At 38.2% G+C, this 22,297-nt stretch overlaps 1 protein-coding gene across 1 annotated transcript; it reads right to left on the reverse strand.

Annotated features, from left to right (window-relative positions):
• Nucleotides 1-18,742: 18,742 nt before the first annotated feature.
• LOC111889371 (uncharacterized) lies at nucleotides 18,743-21,728 on the reverse strand. Its single transcript, XM_023885512.1, has 3 exons — nucleotides 21,522-21,728; nucleotides 19,635-19,762; nucleotides 18,743-19,130 (listed from the first exon to the last, which is right to left on the reverse strand). Exons 1-3 carry the CDS (start codon nucleotides 21,726-21,728, stop codon nucleotides 18,743-18,745), a joined length of 723 nt encoding a protein of 240 aa, XP_023741280.1.
• Nucleotides 21,729-22,297: the final 569 nt, after the last annotated feature.

Genomic DNA, 22,297 nt, shown 5'->3' on the forward strand with positions numbered 1-22,297 from the left:
GTAGGGGTCGCCAGGGTGGTGAAATCCAGCCATTTGAATGTACGAGAAATAGGGTTATAAGAATTGAATAAAGTTGAAACATGCAAAACATGTAAGTTAAACTAGTTTAGATAGCAAATACTCCTATAGTATTTAAATTCTTGTGTTTGATTCTAGTAACGGTTTGGTAAGTTTTAACTTGTTGCTTACTACGATCATTCCTCGATATACGTTGGTCCAATCTCGGGCAAATATAGTTGATCACGCTATATTTGTCCAAAATCTGATTACATATATGGAGTCTCAATCGTAGTGTCAACTTGTCTAAATACTTGTATAGTTGGATATCAGGAAAATAATTTGTGGTATGCATGTAATTGTACTTAAATGAACTATCAATTTAAGTTAAACGCAACGCTGCTTAAGCGTAAAAAGAAGAATTGTTTTGTCAGAGAGTATTAGTCCCTTAAGCATTTATAGTTTGTATATCTTATGTGGTTCGATATACTTAGGTCGCTATAAACATTGCTTTGATACCAATCTGTCACACCCCCAAACCTGAACAGCGGAAACGTTTGGGGGCGGATGACTTCATGTGGTAGCGTAACAAATGAATACATAGTAAAGAAAGCAATACAACCATCATATATATAATTGAAAGTTTACAATTGTCAGAAGTTACATGTTGAAAACCAATTACAATATGATGTCAAAATACGAGATTAAACTGGCACCGCAACATCCCTTCATCAAAAGCATAATGATACCTGAAATTACTGATTCCCTGGGACATACAAGTAATTTTGAAAGAGTAGATCAGCATTTAAGCTGGTGAGTTTCATAAGTATTTAAGTGACAATGTTTGTATGAAATGAAATGTTTTGCCTTTGTTTGTTTGTGTTTAGAAAATCCTATATTTTCTACTATTGTAAAAGTAGCCTTCACTCAAGACCAATGTTTGTTTCTAAAATGTATGTAAGTGTAAGATAACCAATGTGTTTTGAAAACCTTGTAAATCAATGCATTTTTAATACCCCATGTGAGTTTTATAACCATACTATTGACTCGGAATGCCTATACACAACGTTCTTCAGGCGTTGGAATGTTATGATGTTTGTCACCCCAAACGGTGGACTGCAGCTAACAGTCAGGGTGCGGGTTGTCAAGCCCATATAGATCTATACACAAACACCATGCTCCCCCTCCAAGGGATTCTGGTATATAATACAGGACTTGAAATGTGTACTCGAACGTACATGAAGTTAGTGTCTCACATAAACCGGTGTATAAAAACAGATCTACTTGTTAAAATGTTTCGTTTGTTTTTGTATATGAAAGTGACTTCTTGAAATTCATGTTTCTAGTACATAAGAGTTAGGAATTAGTTCATAAAACTATACCTATTATAGTTTTCTAAAAGTGTGTCTCGTTTGTTTAGAAATACCTAGAAAAGGAATCATTTGTTATGAAAGCATAGATTTTTGGTGTAGAGTCTAAGATAGGCAAGTATACATATAATCTAATAAAATGTTTAGTTTGTACATGCATTAAAACAATTTATATTCCAAAAGATAGAACGCTATTGTAACATATTTTATATATGAAAGTTCCCTATAAAGTTTGTAAATCGCATGTGATTTGGATATATAAAAGCATATAAAATAGTTCTTTATGTAACACACGATAATACTCGTGTGTTTTACTTGTAATCCCCCCCCCCCCCCTTGAAAGCATATAAAAGAATTTATAGAACATTTAAACGGTAAATTAAGGGGTATGAACTCACTTGAAAGTTTGAAGATAGCGAGATGGAAAACCGGGCAGAGTTTCGTCTCGGGAAACGGATTTTTCTCGGGATTCTCGGGAATCTCGGGAGTAAAATCGACCCTCGGGACTTGAGCAAAAAGACCAGAGCTTCGGGTTTCAACGGGCACGGAAAACGAGGCAAGATCGTGAGAGAAAGGAGAGAAATGAGCAAGTTTTTTCGGAAGCCTTCACATGCTATTTATAGGGGGTCTGAGAAGCCTCGGTACACGGGGCGTACGCTAGTACGCAGCGCATACTCGTACGTCATGCATGACTGAGTCCTCGACTGCCTCGGCTTCGGATGGGACGGATCCGATGGGGCGGGTCGGATGGGACGGCAGGTCGGATAGGCGGGTCGGTAGCCTCACATAGGGGCGATGTGGACGGACCGAGACCAAGGCCCTCGGGTACACAGGGCGTACAGGGTTACGCGGCGCGTACCTCGGATGAGGACGCTGACTCCTCTTCGGATATTCCGGATTTTTGAATTAAATAAATATATAATTTATTTAATAAACTTCAAAAAATCATATCTTCTTCATACGAACTCCGTTTTCGATGGTATTTATATCCACGCGTAGGTGAGACTACGCTCTACAACTTTCGTTTAGATTCCGTTGGAAAATTCCGAAATTATTTTTATTATTTATTTATTAAAATGACGTGATTAAGGAATTTCTTTAAAAATTCATAACTTCTTTATCTGACATCGGTTTTTGCCAGACTTTTTACCGCTGAAATACCATTGTCGAGACCTTCGATTCTCGTTTAGGTCATTCCGGCCAAAAGTCGCTCGATCTTCGATTCGAGTTTTTAGTTGTCTGTTGCTAAGCCGAACTTGGAAAAATCATAACTTCAATATACGAAGTCGGATTTGGGCGTTCTTTTTACGTACGATCATGGTTTAATGACATTTAAACATAGAAGGAATTTAAATAGAACTTTTTGGACATTTTATTATCAAAGTTAATTTTATTAACTCAAAAGTGTTTACAATACTTGACTTTTTAGGGCATTACAAAGAATTGAAATATCGGGTTGTCACACCTCCCGTCAGCTTAAGATACACGAAGTAAACTATACAACACAAGATCTTGAGTTAGGAGCAGTGGTATTTGCTTTAAAGGTCTGGAGACACTACGTGTACGGAACAAATTGTACTATCTTCACCGACCACAAGAGCCTTCAACACATTTTTTATTAGAAGGAGCTCAACATGCGACAACGACGATGGGTCGAGCTACTCAATGACAACGAATGTGAAATTCGTTATCATCCTGGCAAGGCCAATGTAGTAGCTGACACCCTCAGTCAAAAAGAATACACTGGTCGGAGAGTCAAATCTCTGACTATGACTATCCATTCCCACATATCCACACAAATTAAGGAGGCTCAACTGGAAGCTTTGCAACCTAAAAATGTGGCGGGTGAATCCCTGAGAGGAATGGAAAAGAATCTAGAAATCAAGGGTGGCGGAGCATATTATCTCATGGACCGTATCTGGACACCGAAACATGGTGGCTTCAGAGACATAGTCATGGCCGAAGAACACAACACGAGATATTCCGTTCACCCAGGATCAGATAAAATGTATATAGATCTTAAAGAACTGTACTGGTGGCCTAACATGAAAGAAGAAATTGCTACCTTCGTAAGTAAATGCCTTACTTGCGCTAAGGTTAAGGTCGGGTATCAGAAACCTTCAGGATTACTACAACAACCGGAGATGCCGAAATGGAAATGGGAATGGATTACTATGGACTTCATAACCAAGTTGCCCAAGACAACGGGTGAACTCGATACCATATGGGTTATCGTCGACAGATTGACCAAATCCGTGCATTTTCTACCAATCAAGGAGACTGACAGGATGGAAAGGCTTACAAGAACTTACATAAGGGAAATAGTGCGACTGCATGGTGTTCCGATATCCATTATCTCCGATAGAGATAGTAGATTCACTTCAAGGTTCTGGCAGTCACTACAAAGTTCCCTGGGGACTAGGCTAGACATGAGAATAACCTACCATCCACAAACAGACGGGCAAAGTGAGAGAACGATACAAACCTTAGAAGATATGCTGAGAGCCTGTGTGATTGACTTTGGAAAGGCATGGGATATCCATTTACCCCTTGTCGAATTTTCATACAACAATAGTTATCATACGAGCATAAAGGCTGCTCCATTTGAAGCCCTCTATGGCCGTAAGTGCAGGTCCCCTCTGTGTTGGATTGAAGTTGGCGACACCCAGTTAGATAAAGGACGAGTTCCTGAAAGCACTCTCATCGGTCCGGAAATCATACGGGAAACGACAGAGAAGATCGTTCAGATTCGGGAACGGTTGAAAGCCTCTAGAGACCGACAGAAAAGCTACGCTAACCAAAGGAGGAAACCTTTGGAATTCCAGGTAGGAGACCGTGTTCTATTGAAGGTCTCACCGTGGAAAGGCTTAATACGCTTTGGAAAGCGTGGAAAGCTAAATCCAAGATACGCAGGGCCTTTCAAGATTCTCGCCAGAATCGGCCCTGTAGCTTACAAGCTTAATCTACCACGTGAACTTAGTAACATACATCCAACCTTCCACATCTCGAACTTGAAAAAGTGTCTGTCCGATGAGACTCTTGTTATTCCACTCGACGAGATCGAGATCAACGAGAGCCTCAACTTTGTGGAAGAACCGGTAGAAATCATGGACCGAGAGGTCAAACAAATGAAACAAAGTCGGATACCCATCATGAAGGTTCGCTGGAATGCCAAGCGAGGATCTGAATTCACATGGGAACGCTAAGATCAGATGAAACAAAAGTACCCTCATCTTTTTCTTTGATTCACAAGTATCTTTCTTACTTTAAATTTCGGGACGAAATTCCCTCTAATGGGGGGATGATGTGACAACCCGATATTTCAACTCTATGTAATGACATAAAAAGTCAAGTATTGTAACCACTTTTGATATAATGAAATTAACTTCGAAAATAAAATGTCCAAAAATCTCAAATTTATTACCTACTATGTTAGATGACATTAAACCGTGATCGTACATAAAAAGAGCGCCCAAATCCGACTTCGTATAATGAAGTTATGATTTTTCCAAGTTCGGCTTAGCGACAGAAAGCTAAAAACTCGAAACGGAGATCGAGTGACTTTTGGCCGGAATTACCTAAATGAGAATCGAAGGTCTCGACAATGGTTATGCAGTGGTAAAAAGTCTGGCAAAAATAGACATATGATAATGAAGTTATGAATTTCTATCGAAATTTTCTTACCGCGACCTTTTAAAAATAAATAATAAAAATAATTTCAAAATTTGCCGACGGAATCTAAACGAAAGTTGTAGAGTGTAGTCTCACCTACACGTGGATGTAAAGAATGTCGAAAATGGAGTCCGTATGAAGAAGATATGAATTTTTGAAGTTTATTAAATAAATAAAATATAAATTTTATTATTTAATCTCGACACTATCCGAAGGAGGAGTCACCAGGTCGATCCGAGTTACGCCCAGCGTACGCTCCTATGCCCAGCGTACTCGAGGACTAGGCCTCGAATCATCCACGTCACCCCTATGCGAGGCTATGCCCCGTCCCATCCGAAGCTCCGAGGCAGTCGAGGAGGCGGTCAGGCATGATGCACGCGTACGCCCAGCGTACCGAGGCAATTCCCAGCCCTTATAAAAGGGATGCGAGGTTTCCGAAGAAAGGGCTCAATTTCTCTCAACTTTCTTGCGTTCTTGCCTCGTTTTCCGTGCACGTGCTATCCCGAATCCCCAGTTTCCTCGCTCAAGTCCCGAAGGTCGTTTGTGCTCCTGAGATTCCCAAGAATCCCGAGAAAATCCGCTTTCTCGAGTCAAAATTTTGCTCGGTTTTCATCTCGCCTTTTTCGATCTTTCAAGTGACTTCATACCCTTATAATCCACACTTTTAAATGTTTTATAAATGCTTTTATATGCTTTCAAGGGGAGAAATACAAGTAAAACACACGATTATTATCGTGTGTTATATAAAGTTTCATTATACACTTTTTATCAACGGAATCATATGTGATTTATAACTATTATAAGGAAACTTTTGTATGCAAAATATATCACGATAACATCATATCTTTTGAAATGAAAAATGTTGTTATATATGTATAAATCAAACACTCTGTTTATACTGTATGTATATGTGTCCATCTTAGGCACTACAAAAATTATACTTTTCATAACAAGTGAGCATTTCACTAGGGATTACTATACAAACGAGACACACTTTTAGAAAACTATAATAGGTATAGTTTTACAAGAACATCACGAACTTTTACATACTAGAAACAATATTTCAAGAAGTTAGTTTCACATACAAGAAAAAACAAACATTTTCACATGTAAATTTGTTTTATACTAAGTTTTGTGAGACATTTACTTCATGTACGTTCGAGTACACATTTAAAGTCCTGTATTATATACCAGAATCTCTTGGAGGGGGATCATGGTGTTTGTGTATAGATCTATATGGGATTGACAACCCCGCGCCCTGACTGTTAGCTACAGTACACCATTTGGGGTGACAAATGTCAGAACATTCGAACGCCTGAAGAACGTTGCGTATAGGCATTTCTAGTCAATAGCATGGTTATAAAACTCACATGGAGTATTAAAAATACATTGATTTACGGTGTTTTTCAGACGTATTGGCAATTTTATACGTACATAAATTTTCTAGAAACAAACATTGGTCTTGATAGAAGGCTACATTTATGCTAGTAGAAAATATGGGATTTTCTAGGAACAAACTAACAAAAACAAAACATTTCATTTCATACAAATGTTGTCATTTAATACTTATGAAACTCACCAGCTTAAATGCTGATCTACTCTTTCAAAACTACTTGTATGTCCGAGGGATTCAGTAATTACAGGTAACAAACAACTTTTGAAGAAGGGACGCTGCGGCGCCAGTTTAAATTCATATTTTGGCATCATATTGTAATTGGTTTTGAACATGTATCTTTTAACAATGTAAAGTTTCAATTATATATATGATGGTTATATTGCTTTCTTTACTATGTATTCTATTGTTACTTTACCACATGAAGTCATCCGCCCCCGAACGTTTCCGCCGCTCCGGTTTGGGCGTGTGACATCGGTGGTGGAAGTGATGTGTCGGGTTGGAGTAATGTGGACATGAGTGCTTTCGTTGTTCCTCCCGCTTGGACAATCCCTATAATAGTGTGCGGTCTCGCCACAACTACAACAAACACGACTGGCTCCGGTGGTGGAGGTGGTTCTAGAGACACGAGCAGTGTGCCCCATTTGGTTGCAATTGTTGCATTGCAATACCCGGCAAGCTCCATTATGATGATAGTTACACTTGTTACACTTCGTGAGTGTTCCCTCATATCGTTTGATCGGTGCTGAGGTGGCAGGGGTCACCATTGGTTGTTGCTGCATGGCAAGCCTTTGAAATCGCTTGCGTTCCTTTTGAGCTTGTCGCTTTCGTTTCTTAAACTCCGAGTTGTGGCTTTGGGTGTTTGTGACCGTTATCATTTGTTGATTTCCCAAATTGTTACAAAATTTTGAATTTTCGATTCCATTTCCACCTTTGTTCGCGTTACTAGTGTGAAATTGAGCTAGTACAGCCGTCACGGCAGCTGTTACTGCAGCTTGGAAAGTAGCGGCGTCTATATGAAGGATCGGGGTTTCGTCATTCGGTTGACTATTCCTGGATGACGACATGATTCTGTTATACGAAAGAAAAGGAGTTCGTGAGTGATTATGGTCGGAACTAGATGTATTCTACTCATTTACGTAAATGTAAATTTTTCGTTTTGTTGAACTGTTCTCGATGGTTGCACCCACATCCCTATGATGCAGTACTGGTAATGAGTTGAAGTAAGTACATAGAATGGCCACAAGACGATTCGTATTTCGAACTAGGCTATCATTGGTTGGTGGATATCATGATCCAACCTTTGCCAAGAATTAGAAGTGATCCTTGAGCTAAATTACCATAGCTCAATAATTTGGCGAAAATAAGCTTTAGATGGAATTCTATTGATAGTAGAATGAAAGCATTTGAACAAGGATTGTCACAGGAATTAGCCGACTGACAATATCATTGATATTTAAGATGTAATAACTATGGGAAAAATTGGCCTTGGAGTAGGTCTTACATCATATCCGAAGAAGAAAAAGTTTTTGCCGCTTAAAGGCCTAACTAAAAGGTACTTACAGTACAAGGATAGTTATATAGAAAAGTGCTACTTGGAGCATAGATAGGAAAACGATTCCTTATACCAAAGGAAATAAAGGTAGAGTATCTCCTGCTGGTGATGGTTATCCCTTGGGTGAACCCTTAGTTCAGCTAGTTGGCACTCCATATCAAGCAGGTGCCTTTCGTACACCCTTTAGCGTACTCGGAGCTCTATGAATTTAGCTCGAGTCTCAGCTAGCTCTTGCTGCAGGGCCTCATGGTCTCTCCTAGATCTCTCATGAGCATCTTCCAGATGAATGGTGTGAATGGTATTCATTCTCGCATTGGCATTAACTTGCGTGATTCGATGGAGAGTTGTCCTACCCTGAATTTCGTTTCGAGCAACTCTGCGGACCAGGATTGGCAAGACTATGTCTGTTGAGCCTCCTTCGCTCAGGTCATAAAGGCTTTGGTCTCCATTATATGGCATGGGCTGATTCTGCTCTTGGCTCCATGTTTCCAAGCTTTCTACACATGGAGGCGCTGGGTCTTGAAAAGTCGAACGAGGGTTAGGATTTGGGACAAGAGCCAACGGGGGTAGGTTCTCCACTTCTAGCTCGGAGTCAGAACCATCAGAAAAGCCTTCAGCCTGGTGATCACCCAAAGGGATTGGGTGATCATCCTCTGGTTCTTCTTCAAGCCACCTTACATTGCCTTCGTTTGGGAAGTACGGGTCACCGTGGGGATGGAATCCAGCCATGTTATCTACACGAGAATAGTGATAAAGAAGTAATTAATCGAAGTGCTATCTAGATAATTATAAGATGATAATACTTGTATAGTGCATACTAGTTATATGTAATCAAAATAGGATAGACCTTCGAATAGGCGACCCTATCTCTAAACCCACAACCAAACAACGTACATAGAGTAGAGCAAAGATCACAAATTCTAAGTCTATAACATCTTAGTTACATATAACCTTAGCGTACACACTTAGCAACTATTGACCTACCATTAAATAAATTTTTAGTTTTCAGATAAGTAATTATGGTAACACAAAATACTCCTGTACTATTCTAGGTTTATGTTCTAATGTTTTCATTGTAGTATTGTTGGTAAGTTTTTAGACTTGTTGCCACATCACAACCATTTTCGGGCATATGCTAATCACTTCTCGGACCAACATAGTTGATCAGGCTATGTCGCTCCCAGAACTGAGCATACATCCCCGAGTCTACTTGTGATGTTCAACAATCATAATACTTTTGTGCTGTCCTAGTGACACTGATTTTATTATGAATGTGGGTATGTATACTTAGTTAAATATTTTCTTATTTAAAAGTATAAACTCTTGGTCAGAGTATTTTAATCCCTTTGTGTTTGTAGTTTGTATATCTTTTATTGGTTGATATACTCAATTCACTATAAACAATGCTCTGATACCAATCTGTCACACCCCAAAACCGGAACGACGGAAATGTTCTGGGGTGGAGGACGTCATGTATAGTATCACAGCACAAAATAATAGTAAGCAAGTAACAACATTATCCATTGCATTAATAATATAATTTTTATACAAGTGTTTTCCGCGAGGTTTATAAGACACTCAAAAATGTAAATAAAAATAAGAGATGAGTCTTGAACGAGCACCATCTTCTCAAAACCTGGTCGACTGTACCTGTGTACCGATGACCTGAGAATACAAGTTATTTTGAAAGAGTTTATCAGCATAAAAGCTGGTGAGTTCATAAGTATTTAGTGTCATTGTTTGTATGAACATGTTTTTAAGTGTTTGATGTATAAGTTTGTAAATGTTTGTAATACATGTTAGTATAAGTTTGACGAAAATTTTGATAAATGTACAATGTAAATGTTTGTATAAGTAATTGTATCTCCTAGAAAATCATATATTTTCTACTAAAAGTAGCCTTCTACCAAGGCATCAAAGTTTTGTATGTTTGCTTGTTGTAAAAGTGTGTATTCTTCCCAAGTATGACTATCATTAACAAAATGTAGTTTAAACATTACCGTTTATGTGAAAAGATCACCAAATGAATGCAATGGGAAAATGATTTAGTACTGTAGTTCGTATGCGGAAACTACCTTCATATTACTTATCTTAAAGCCAATGAATTATAAGATAAGGTGAGATTTGTAACCATACTGATTGACGGCTGTAAAACACAACGATGAAAGACGTCGAAATAAAAGTGACATTTGTCACCCCTTGGCTTGGTCGGCCGGGGACTGTAGCTAACAGTCGAGGTGCGGGATAGTTTGTCCCGTATAGATCTATACACACAATGTCCGCTCTCCCTCCAGGAGACTCTGGTTATCAACATGATGTTGGATTAGTGTCTAAGTCCATAACTATTTTGGTATGTACTTGACCTGATTGTGCATGGTCCTTTTGGGTTGCCTTCACACTGGTGACTAGACATGATCATTGTTGAGGAGAGAGGCTGGTTTATTGTTAAGAGTAATAAATTAGGGTATAAATATGATTTTTTAATATATTATATGAATAATATATTAATTTGGAATCATATTATTAATTAGTATTTAATCATAAATTAATTTAGAATTAATTTTGGGATTAAAGGAACTGACTGAAAGTGCAGGGGCTATTTTGTAATTATTCAATAGTTGAGGCTTTGGGCCATTGGATCACCTTTATTAAGGCTTAAACAAAAATCCTAGAAGGATATAGTAGTTTTCGTCCAAGGGCTTAAGGAAAGGAGTCCATGGACTTGCTTAGGCCCTAAGCTAAGGGATTAGGGTTTACACCTTGAAACCCTAGTTAGCCTTACATATAAATAGCACCCTAAGGCACTAAGATTTCGTCCAAGCCTTGGGAAACCATAAAAGGGATGAAATCTAGGGCAAGATACCCTTCTCTCCTCTCTCCCATATTCATCCTTTCACCTAGTGTGTTTGTGAGCCATTAGAGGTACTACACTTCTGGTACTTGCTTTCAAGAGCTAAGGAAATTCAAGGAACTAGTTGTTATTACTATATAACAACAAAAGGTATGTATTCTATTTTATATGTCAAGGAGTCAGTGGGAGTCTTAATGGTCTTGAAAATTTCAAGAACTAATCAAGAATAAACCTTATCGATCATCACTAGCACACAACTTGAGGTTCACAACCTATCATGTTGACACTATCTTGTTTCTGTGTCGTTCCAGTTGAGTTAATTATGCATGTGAGTTCTATGAGCTCTCATTTGAACGCATAAAAGGCAAGCACCTTGATCAATGAAAAGTACATTGATAGGAAAGGATGAGCTGCTTAACTACTTAGAAGACATGGTGGGCACTCGTGTTACCATAAGGCAAGAAATCAAGATTGAGAAAGTTTGGTCCATATGAGTTTGGATTTGTTGCAAACTTTGGTTTTGACAAATTCGCATGGATAGGAACACATACACCATTAAAATCTAAGTGTCATAAGATTCCCTCCTTCATGAAAAATGACTGTGAGGAAATGCTTTCACTAAGAGAGATTTTAAGAAGATAGTGATTGTGAAAATTGTATTCTCGAATTCGATTTTGGTTATGGTATCCCTTTCCATGATTCGAATTGTGAGATTTGGCAATTAGTCTGAATTGTTTAGACACACATATGAGCTATCTAAGGCAAAGGTGTATAAGTTTGAGAAGCTTATATAAAGGATTATCAAAGCATTAGGTATTAGAAATATGAACTTAAGAAGTTCAAAGGGTATTGTTTTCTGGAAATTAAGCTGTTTTCTGAATACATGTCAAAGCTAGTGGGAGTATAAGTGTTATGCTTATATGATAATAATTATCATGATAGTGGGAGCATAAATGTTATGCTTGTATGATTATTATGGAAAGTATTGCAAGTTAGCAATATTAATTATAGAAAACAAGAGTTACACTTTGCAAAGTCATAAGGGTTGAAAAGTTGTTTTGCTATAATTAAGGGAGAGAATATTATGCTTCATTTCAAATTTGAAGGCTTAGGTTCTGGAATGTTAACAAATTTAGTCAAGGATACATAGTGCGTTCTCAAAATTTCGATTATGATTACGACATCCCTATTCATAATTCGAATTATAAGAACGTGACACATAAGATATTATGGTAAAAGATTGATAAAGTATTGTATCTTTATGTAAGACATTATGCATCGTGTCCCATACGCTTCGGGAATAGGATCGATTGAAAATGCTATAATATTTGACCATTCTAAAATTTTCCAAATATCTAGTGCATTAAGAGGGAAAAAGGACAAGAATCAATTTTGACTAAGATAATTAAACAACTATCAAAGGAAGATCCAAAGTTCGCTGAAGATTGGTTGCTTGTGAGTAGTTGGAAGTATGGTATTGGATGGACCATATCAACATTATTATGAATAGATAAGATTCTATTAAGAATGAGTTGTCATATGGAAAATATGGAAATGTTTCCATATTAGGAGTTGGATATTGAGAATCTATGTCTAGATTAGAAACATTTATGCAAGAAGGATGTTCAAACGAATGTACTTTGAGTGAGAGACATCATATCTACAAAATTGTTTCTGATAGAGATTGGCCAAGTCTTGATGATTTTGAGCTGACTTTACGAAAGGATCATTGCATAAAATGTTAAAATCTAGCATATTCTATAAGTGACAAGAATTTGATATTCTTATACTTATGATAAGAATTGGGAGTTGTGAAACGAGTATGATTGGAAATGTGCTCATCTTATCTATTTCACAAAGTAAGAACCATAAGTAAACATTGTATGCATGCTAAGAGCATGGGACAATTGTAGTAATAATTTAATTAATAAGTTAATTAACCAAAACAACAAATAATGAGTAATCGATATGGTGATAAATAAAAGGTGTTTTATTTATAGTCAAAGGTTTGGGACCATATAGGATTAGTATTATTCTTGTGTTTCACTTTGCATGTTTTGACTTCCTGAATAATTAATTATTCTAGAATAATCAAATTATTCGAATGGTCCACAGTCATTCATATGTTGGAAGTAGGTATGAATGAAGACTGTCATGAATTGGTTTATATATTGTCTAAAGTGTATTAGACATAGCAAAGGTTTGATGTGACGTTCATGAGTGATTATGAATATGATTTTGAGCATTGGATTAAACCCACGCCCACAAGAATCACTTCATGGATTTTATTGCGAGTGATTGTGAGTCGATAATATTGTATATTCTTGAAACCGAGACGTGTGAGTTGTTATTTGCTGGTCAGTTGCACATTGATGATAAGTAAACGCACTAGTAACTTGGTGTTATAAAACTTATTGTTGTGTGTGATTCGATTAGTGAATACAATCAAGAATTGAGTCGAATTTTATCCGTTCCTTTTTCCCAAAATGGGATAAAAGTGATATCTGTGGGCCCCTCGATGATTTAGTGATGACACCCTAAGCGCTTGGCCAAGCCGGGACTAATTTGATGTGTTCAATTGTAGTCTATTGTCAGTCGTTATAAATCGGAAATCGTAAAAAAACACATAGACTGAGAGAATGATTTCAATCCATGTCTCACATCTATGCGATATCAAGAATGGAGGAATATATGATCCCTTATCTAAAGGACACGCTTCTGATACGATCAGAGTTGACAGCGGCTTTTGAAAGTTATGATTGCTAATTAGGATCTGAGGTTATACGCAGAATAGTTATTAGACATATCCAAATGGGAGGCTGTTGGATTAGTGTTTAAGTCCATAACTATTTTGGTATGTACTTGACCTGATTGTGCATGGTCCTTTTGGGTTGCCTTCATACTGGTGACTAGACAAGATGATTGTTGAGCAGAGAGGTTGGTTTATTGTTAAGAATAATAAATTAGGGTATAAATATGATTTGTTAATATATTATACGAATAATAGATTAATTTGGAATCATATTATTAATTAGTATTTAATCAGAAATTAATTTAGAATTAGTTTTGGGATTAAAGGAACTGATTGAAAGTGTAGGGGCTATTTTGTAATTATTCAATAATTGAGGCTTTTAAGCATTGGATCACCTTTATTAAGGCTTGAACGAAAATCCTTGAAGGATCTAGGAGTTTTCGTCCAAGGGCTTAAGGAAAGGAGTCCATGGACTTGCTTAGGCCCTAAGCTAAGGGATTAGGGTTTACACCTTGAAACCCTAGTTAGCCTTAAGTATAAATAGCACCCTAAGGCACTAAGATTTCATCCAAGCCATAGGAAACCCTAAAAGGGACGAAATCTAGGGCAAGTTACCCTTCTCTCCTCTCTCGCATATTCATCCTTTCACCTAGTGTGTTTGTGAGCCATTAGAGGTACTACACTTCTGGTACTTGCTTTCAAGAGATAAGGAAGTTCAAGGAACTATTTGTTATTGCTATATAACAACAAAAGGTATGTATTCTATTTTTATATATGAATTTCGAAAATAATAGTAGCATGCCAGGTTTCCTTTTGTGTTCATAAAGTTGTATAACTAATAGTGAAAACATAGATCCAACTCTAGGGTTGCATGCACACATAGGATTGTTTGTATAAAACCCATCACATGACAACGGTGGAATCTGCGTCATGCAGAAGTAAATCTCATATTCTAAACGTTATGTTTGCGTATGTTCCTTCTTTTTACTAGTAAATGTATATGTAATGTTTCTCGTAATAGTAAGTTGTCTTAGTTTCTCATCATAGTATAGTTGTATAGTTTCTCATAATAGTAAGTACGGACTCATGAATGAATTTACTCTTTGTATGCTTCATTGAACTAGAAGTGATGAATAGTATTATCCTAAACTATGCCTATTATAGTTTACTAGTAGAATTGTTTCTATGACTGAATGTATTCAACTAAGATAAAAGCTTTTATGTCTTATACATATATACATAATATATAACTAAGGATCAAACGACACTCGGACAAACAACCGGGTACTCTAAATCCACAACCAAACGAGCAATAGGAAATAAAGTGAGTCATCAGTCCTAAGTCCTTCAAACCTTACTTATATAACTATATATGCATTAGACATGATTTTTTACAATATATGTACAAGTTTAAAAAGAAGTTTTTGTATAACTTTTTTGATGAGTTTAAAAACAAATATTGATGACTTGATGTCACTTTATAAAACGATTTAAAAGCAGTTTTGCATATAGAAACAAGTTTGATAAAGAGTTTAACGTGTAAAACAAGTTTGGTAAGCAGTTTGAAGTAGTTTGTTTGATAAAACAGCTGAAAGTATAGTAAATCTATTTGTTTGATAGTTATGAATCACATGTGATTGATGTAATAACTATAATGTTTCAACTTGTATTCCCCCCCCCCCCCCTATAAAAGCATTTAAAATCATTTAAAAGGTAGATTAAGGGGTATGAACTCACCTGTAGTGAGTAGATTGGATGAAAGTGTTAGATAAGGTCCTAGGTTTCAAGTGAAGACTTTAACACACACTCTAATCCTATTTAACATATAAATACACATATATGTATCTAATTAGTGGTTAAACAACTAATTAAATAAGTAAAGACACTCGAGATCATGGAAGACACTTTGATTCAAGTGTTATAAGTACTAAAGGGTTGCATCTAAGGGTTCTAGGGATGTACCATTGAGTTTACGGCCCAAGAGAAAACTCCCCTTGAGTTTACGGCCTAGGGTTTGCGGCCCTAATGTGTTTACAGCCGTAAACTCATGGCAAGGTGCTCCATTTTAATGTTTAAGGTCATTAACTCACTTTGGAGATGTTCTATACCTAGTTCTAAGGCTAAAGTATGGGTTAAGGCCACATTGCACCAATCATTTTGTAACACCCAAAATTAGAAAGGCCAAGAAATGAAAGAAAACTCTAAGTCAAATGGGCAACTCATCGTGTCCAGGGAGGAACTCGACGAGTCTGAGCGGGATCCGGGTTATCGAGTAAGTGACCGACTCGGCGAGTTGACGAGTGGATTCGACGAGTCTGGTCTGAACAAGGAAAACCCTAAATCCGGGACTTGGAGCCTATTTAAGCGTCTGATTCTATTCCATAGGGTTCCTTTACTGCCTCTCTAACTCAGAACACTAAACCCTAGCCGCCATATCTGTTTTTGAGCTAATTATTGCCTTGAAGAGTGCATTAAAGCTTGGAGAAGGAAGAAGGATCTTGGAGGTGCGAGAAGGGGATATAGATCCGGGATTGGGAAGACATTTCAGAACATTTGGAGGCAATAAACTAGTACTTGGACTCCTTTGCACCTAGATCTATTCTTATGTGTGAGTTTTGGGCATTCTTGGCATGATAAGTAACCATTTCGAGCTAGAAATTCAGATCTGTGGTTGCTACCTCAGGTACATGCTTGTTTTGGTCTAGAATCCCATAAAGTAACAGGCCTTGGTATGTTGGTGAAGCATGTTTGTCATAAACCCTAGTTTTGGTGTTTTGAGCCTAGATCTCCATAGCTACACGTAAAGTTTGCCACTTTACGTGAGGAATAGGCCTTAGAAGTATGGATCTATGTGTTGGAGCCCCTATTTGGCTCGAAAAGCTACTGCATGGATTAAGAGCTGGAGCGACTCGGCGAGTCACATGGGTGGACTTGGCGAGTTGGATGAAGTTGGGCAGGAACTCGGCGAGTTGGAAGAATAACTCGGCAAGTTTGTTGAAGATTACCTTGGACTCGGCGAGTCAGTTCTTGGACTCGGCGAGTCAAGTCGTGAAACCCCAAACCCTTCGAGTTAAGACTCGGATCAGTGAGTTGAGTGGGAACTCGGTGAGTTGGACAGGACAGGACTCGGAAATCGGTGAACTCGGCGATTCAGTAGGCAGACTCAGCGAGTAGGGTTGACCTGGGAGGTTGACTTTGACCAGGACTTTGACGTTGACCAGAGTTGACTTAGTTGACTTTCGGGGGACAGTTAGACTAAGTGTTGCATTGATATTGGTAGCTCGGGGAGCTAGTGGAGCAGGAGTTCAGAGAGTTTCCGGGCAGCAGCTAGAGGGGTTATCATCAAGTTCAGCAAGTGCAGGTGAGTTTCCCTTTGTGTGAATGGGTCTAAGGCCACAGTGTCGGCCCATGCAGTTATGAGTAGAAGACCCGGGGGTTAGCCCTAGGCACAGTATGCTAGTATGATATTCAGGACGAGGTCCAATGAAAGCGGGTGGGTGCCCAAGGAATGGTTTAGATGATAGTTTATACTTGTTGTCTGTGTGATACATGTATGTGCCTAGTAAGGAGGTGAGTGTGGGCGAGGTCCTGTATCTCACCAATAGCAGAGTGTGGATGGTGTTCCACATCTCATTAGCAACATAACAGGGGCGAGGCCCAAGTTAGGGAAACAGTGAGTGTGGGTTGGGCCCATATCTCACTACCGGTAGGAGTGTGGACGGGGTTCCATGACTCACCAGTTGCAGGACATGGGCGAGGCCCAAGATAGGCGAGGCCTTTAGAACATGATTCGATAGTGTATGTTTAGTGTGTATCTGTTGCGATATGTTTATGTGTTAGTATTTGTTGCCAGGCGAGGCCTAAGTGAAACAGATCTGTATCCGAGCGGGGCTCAAAGCCAGGCGAGGCCTGGAGCGGCGGGGCCGTTGTAGCGGGCGAGGCCCGAGGTAGGGGCGAGGCCCAGAATAGCGGGCGTGGCCTAGAATAGCGGGCGTGGCCTAGTATGTGCAGTATGTGGCTATGCATGGTATGTGGTAGGTTGGGGAACTCACTAAGCTTCGTGCTTACGGTTTTCAGTTTTGGTTTCAGGGACTTTCGGTAGCGGAGGGAAGAGCTCGGGGTGATTGCATGGCACACACCATAGATTAGACAGCATGGAAATGTTTTACTCTGATAACGAACATGTGTTTTGGAAATTAATACTCTGATTATGTTTTGGATTGATGATTTTGCTTTAAGTAATGTTTTATTAAAAGAAATTTTTAGTCTTGAATTTTGGGACGTTACACATTTGAGTTTACAGCCAAGGGAGATTGCCTTGGCCGTAAACACCCTTTGTTCTTTGATTTCTTGGTGTTTTCAAGGTGTAAACTAAGTGCTTTAGACATATAAAAAGCTAGTGTAAGAGTACTTACAATATAGAAGCTTGTATAAGTGTTTAAAGCTCAAGAACACTAGTGTGTGTTCTTGGTGTTCTTGGTGAATTGAAGAACACTAGAAGATCTAAAGAAATGAAAGGATTTCATGGATGAAATCATGAGTGAATCAAGAAGAAGTGAGGTATAACACTTAGATGAAGTGATTTACTTACATGAATGGAAGATTGGAAGCAAAAGTTTCAAGATCCTTGAGAGAGAAAATCCGATTTCTTGGGCTTGGAATTGTAGAAATGAGGAAAAATGACTAAGGGCTATACTTATACCAAGGGGTTTACGGCCGTAAACTCCTCTTTTGAGGGCTTAAGGCTTGTTGACAGGTTACTAGTTCAACTGACACTCTCATTCACTTATTCCTTTGATGTATTAAAACTCAGAATGTTCAAACAGACACTAAATTGTGCTAAAAGTTATCAGAAGTAAGTTTGACTGTATAGGGTAGAAATTCCGGGTTGTCACAACATCAGACACCATGATTTTAGTTGTAACATAAGTTGGATCTAAGTTCCAAACAAAACTTATCATCAAAAGTAACATCAAAACTTTCTTCAAGTACATGAGTTCTATGATTCAGAACTCTATAGGCTTTGGATTTGGCTGAGTATCCTAGGAAAAATTGCTTCATCGGCTTTTGGTTGAAACTTGGTGAGTTGATCACGATTGTTTTTGATAAAGCATATGCAACCAAAAACTACTAAGAACAAGATACTCGGCTTTCAACCATTGATGGCTTCATACGGTGTCATGTTGAGATGGCGATTGATGATGCTTTCGTTTTGAGTGAAGTTGGTAGTAGACACAACTTCAACCCAAAGATAGAGAGGAAGATTTGCAAACTTCAGCATTGTTTGAGGGGCTTCAACGAGAGTTCTGTTTCTTCTTTCAACCACACCGTTTTGCTGATAAGTGTAATAAGTAGAGAAATTGTGGTCAATGCCTTTGTCGAAGAGGAATTTCTCAATAGTGACATTGGTGAATTCAGATCCATTGTCACTTTGGAGTCTTCTAACATGGAGTTTGACAAGAACTTCAATTCCTTTAATGAAGTTACTGATTTCAGTGGTTGTTGCGGATTTTATCCTAGGGAAGAAGACCCAAGTGAACCTTTTGTAGTCATCAACAATCACAAGAATATACTTTTTGTGATGCAGACTTTCTACGGTGGATGGTCCACAGAGATTGATGTGAAGAAGTGCTAATGGTTCTAAAATTAACTTTTCAATGATTACAGGATGATCTTTCTTGGATTTCTTCCCACGTTCTCATGCAACACATAGATGATCATTTTCCAATTTGAGGAGTGGCAGACCTCAGACCATTTCACCAGAAACAAGATCATTCATGTATCAGAATTTAAGATGAGCAAGCCTCTGATGCCATAGCAAACTTACGTCAGGAACGGCCTTTGAAAGAAGACAAAGTTGAGGCTTTCCAATATTCATGTTGATGTATAATGGATACATGTTTTTGATGCCATCAAATTTAATTAAACCTTCTTTCGGGTCTTCAATCATAATGTTGCTATGCTTGTTGCAGAATTCAACTCTTCGCTTTGCATTATTGATTTATGCTACACTAATTAGGTTATCCTTAAGATCAGCAACATACGCCACATTAGAGACAGAGAAATTGCGATTGATCAAGACACCATAACCTCGAATTTGTGAGTTTATATTGTTGTCATATGTCATGTAACCAGCATTACGAGCGAGCTTCAGATCATGCAGAAAGTCTTTCTGCCCAGTCATGTGCATGGAACAAGAACTATCAATATACCATATTGTATCTTGTTCTGAAACACAAAGTGCCTACAAAATTAGTGGGTTTTGGAGTTTTTAGGATCCGAGTTAAAATTACAGACTTTGGCATGGGCTTTGCACTTGGATTGTGACTTTTGAGCAATTGGTATCTCGGAGGCTTTGTTCCCAGATTCTTTTGGAAAGAAGTAGAATGTCATAGTCTTTTGCTTGCTGCTTTCGAAGGCACATATGGTTTCGAATACTGCTTTTTTTGGACCACCAATATTTTCTCGGACCAACAGTGTTCTGAGATCTTGCAGGAATCATTATGTTGATAGATGTTATTGATGTGTTTTCAGACATTTTTACTTTCCATTCAAACTTTTGTTTTGAATCTTTTGAAGATTTCTGAACAACAGTGTTCCTAGCAACTTGTCCTTTTCTTGCTGCTTTCGAAGGCACATTTGGTTTCGGAAATTATTTTTGTTTGAAAATCGTGTCATCAGATTTAGCAATAAACACAAAAGAAACTGTCTGAGGAGAGTCAGTTTTCACAGAAGGAGTCTCAATAGTGACCTTTTTTGGACTATTATTGACAAATTTGTGTTGAACAACCGAACTAGGATGATTAGATGGCCTCTTAATGATCCTAATAGACATAAAGCTATTATGGTTCCTAGTGGATGGAGTAACTGTTTGAGACACTTTCTTCTTGGAGTTCTCAATGAATCTGGAATCTTGCCTAGACCTAATTTCTTTCTTAAGAGCATTCTTAGCTTCGGTCTTTGGTTGAATAATGTCATTCTTATTCAGCCAAAGTTTCTTCAGAGAGTCAGATGATGACTTGGAAGTTTGTCAGCAGATGGATTGTTGAAACTAGGCTTAAATGGTAGTAGAGTTGATTTCGAAATCACATCAGAGTTAGAGATACATGATTCGGATGACTCGTCACACACAATTTCTTCATCTACATCACTATCAAATGACGCCCAAACGAGGTTGGATTTTTCAAAGTCATGTCCATTTGTATCGGGAATGACTTCATCAACAAGATAATTTTTTGGAGGGCTGGAGTTCGAAATCTGAACTCCAATATAGTCGGTGTCGGGGAATGTTTCTGAAAACTGATTTAGGTCCATGGATATCAGAGGCGGAAGAGGCATGGTATCAGGACATTTAACAATGATAGGTTTGAACTCAGGAATCAGAGATTGGAACTGGTCCAAAGTCTCAGGAAAAGGCGACAATGGTTAGACAGGGGTATCCGAATGGGTACGGTTAGGAATGTCTCCCATAAACATTAGATTTTGAAGTTCCCTCAAGGGATGAACAACATGTTTTGGAAATTCGCTTCCTAGACCTGGTGCTTTGGACCATGGGTGACAAAAATTATGAGTCATTTGTTCATTTGTTTCAAGAATATCAATAGAGTTAAGCAAAACATCAATCTTTGCATTAAGATGTTTGTTATCAGTAACTAAGACATTCCTTTCACAAAAAGTGATTTCACATTTGTCTTTCAAAGTGATACATTCATCCTTAGTCATTAAGAGCTCTCTCTCTCTACTGATTATATCTTAAGCCTGCAATCTTCAAAGCGTAATCTAAGACGAGTCAATTCACTATCCAACTTCTCACTAACTACTATGGCAAACTCGTAATCTCTATGAATAACTATCATATCTGATTGGATCTGATTTAGATAGGGTTCACAAATAGATAAATCAAAATTATTGTCAATGATCATGGATTTTACCTGTTGGATGATGTTTCTGCGAGGTGGATCATTTTTTGCCATGTAGGAAATGTTCAGGTCAGCATCGTCATCATCTTCTTCTGAACCTAAAGACAAGTAGCCTTCGTCACACTCGATCGACTGTCTTGCCATAAGACACATGCTCCTTCCAGATCTCACTTCACCCTCGTCTTCGGAAGACCAGTACCCATCAATATTTCTTGACATCGTGGTAACAAAATCTTTTTCACTTTCTGCAAGTTTTTGTGCTCTTCGAGCATAGTAGGCAGAATCTTTTACGTTCGGTTTTTGGGAAGTTTCAACCAAACAGTCTTTTGTAAAGTGGTTACCGAGACCATATTTATGACAGACTATCTTGGGTTTGACTGATTTTGGAATTTCCTAAAGGTTTAGGGAAGGGTTGAGGATTGCTTTGAAGAGGATCTTGAAATCAATTTTGAAAAGGTTTCTGACTAGGATTCCAAGGACGTTTTTACTTCATAGACAGTAGTGTGAATTCTTGTTGGAAATGAAGTTCGGACTCAACTGAATCGAGATCAAGATTTTCTTCAAATGAGTGGTTCGGAATAGGTGGAGTATGTGGGGTAGGAATTGTTGGATGAGTAGATGAAATGGGTGGGATAGTTCCAAAAGGATCTAACACAGGTGGGCTCGGAATTAGTGGGTTAACACAACTAACTAAGGCAAGAGGAACTCATGAAAGTTCTCTTAGCGTTTGATCAACGCTAGATTCATGGCCTTGCAGTTCGTCAAACAGCTGATAGATCTTCAGTTTC

The sequence above is a fragment of the Lactuca sativa genome, chromosome 7 (assembly GCF_002870075.4).
Source record: "Lactuca sativa cultivar Salinas chromosome 7, Lsat_Salinas_v11, whole genome shotgun sequence".
NCBI lineage: Eukaryota > Viridiplantae > Streptophyta > Magnoliopsida > Asterales > Asteraceae > Lactuca > Lactuca sativa.

Coding starts and splice junctions, on each gene's coding strand:
- LOC111889371 (XM_023885512.1), bottom strand. CDS start 21,728: ATGTCAAGAAATATTGATGGGTACTGGTCTTCCGAAGACGAGGGTGAA. Junction 19,763..21,521: donor GCAGAAACATCATCCAACAG/GTAAAATCCATG, acceptor ATGACTGGGCAG/AAAGACTTTCTGCATGATCT. Junction 19,131..19,634: donor TTCTCTGTCTCTAATGTGGC/GTATGTTGCTGA, acceptor TGACTACAAAAG/GTTCACTTGGGTCTTCTTCC.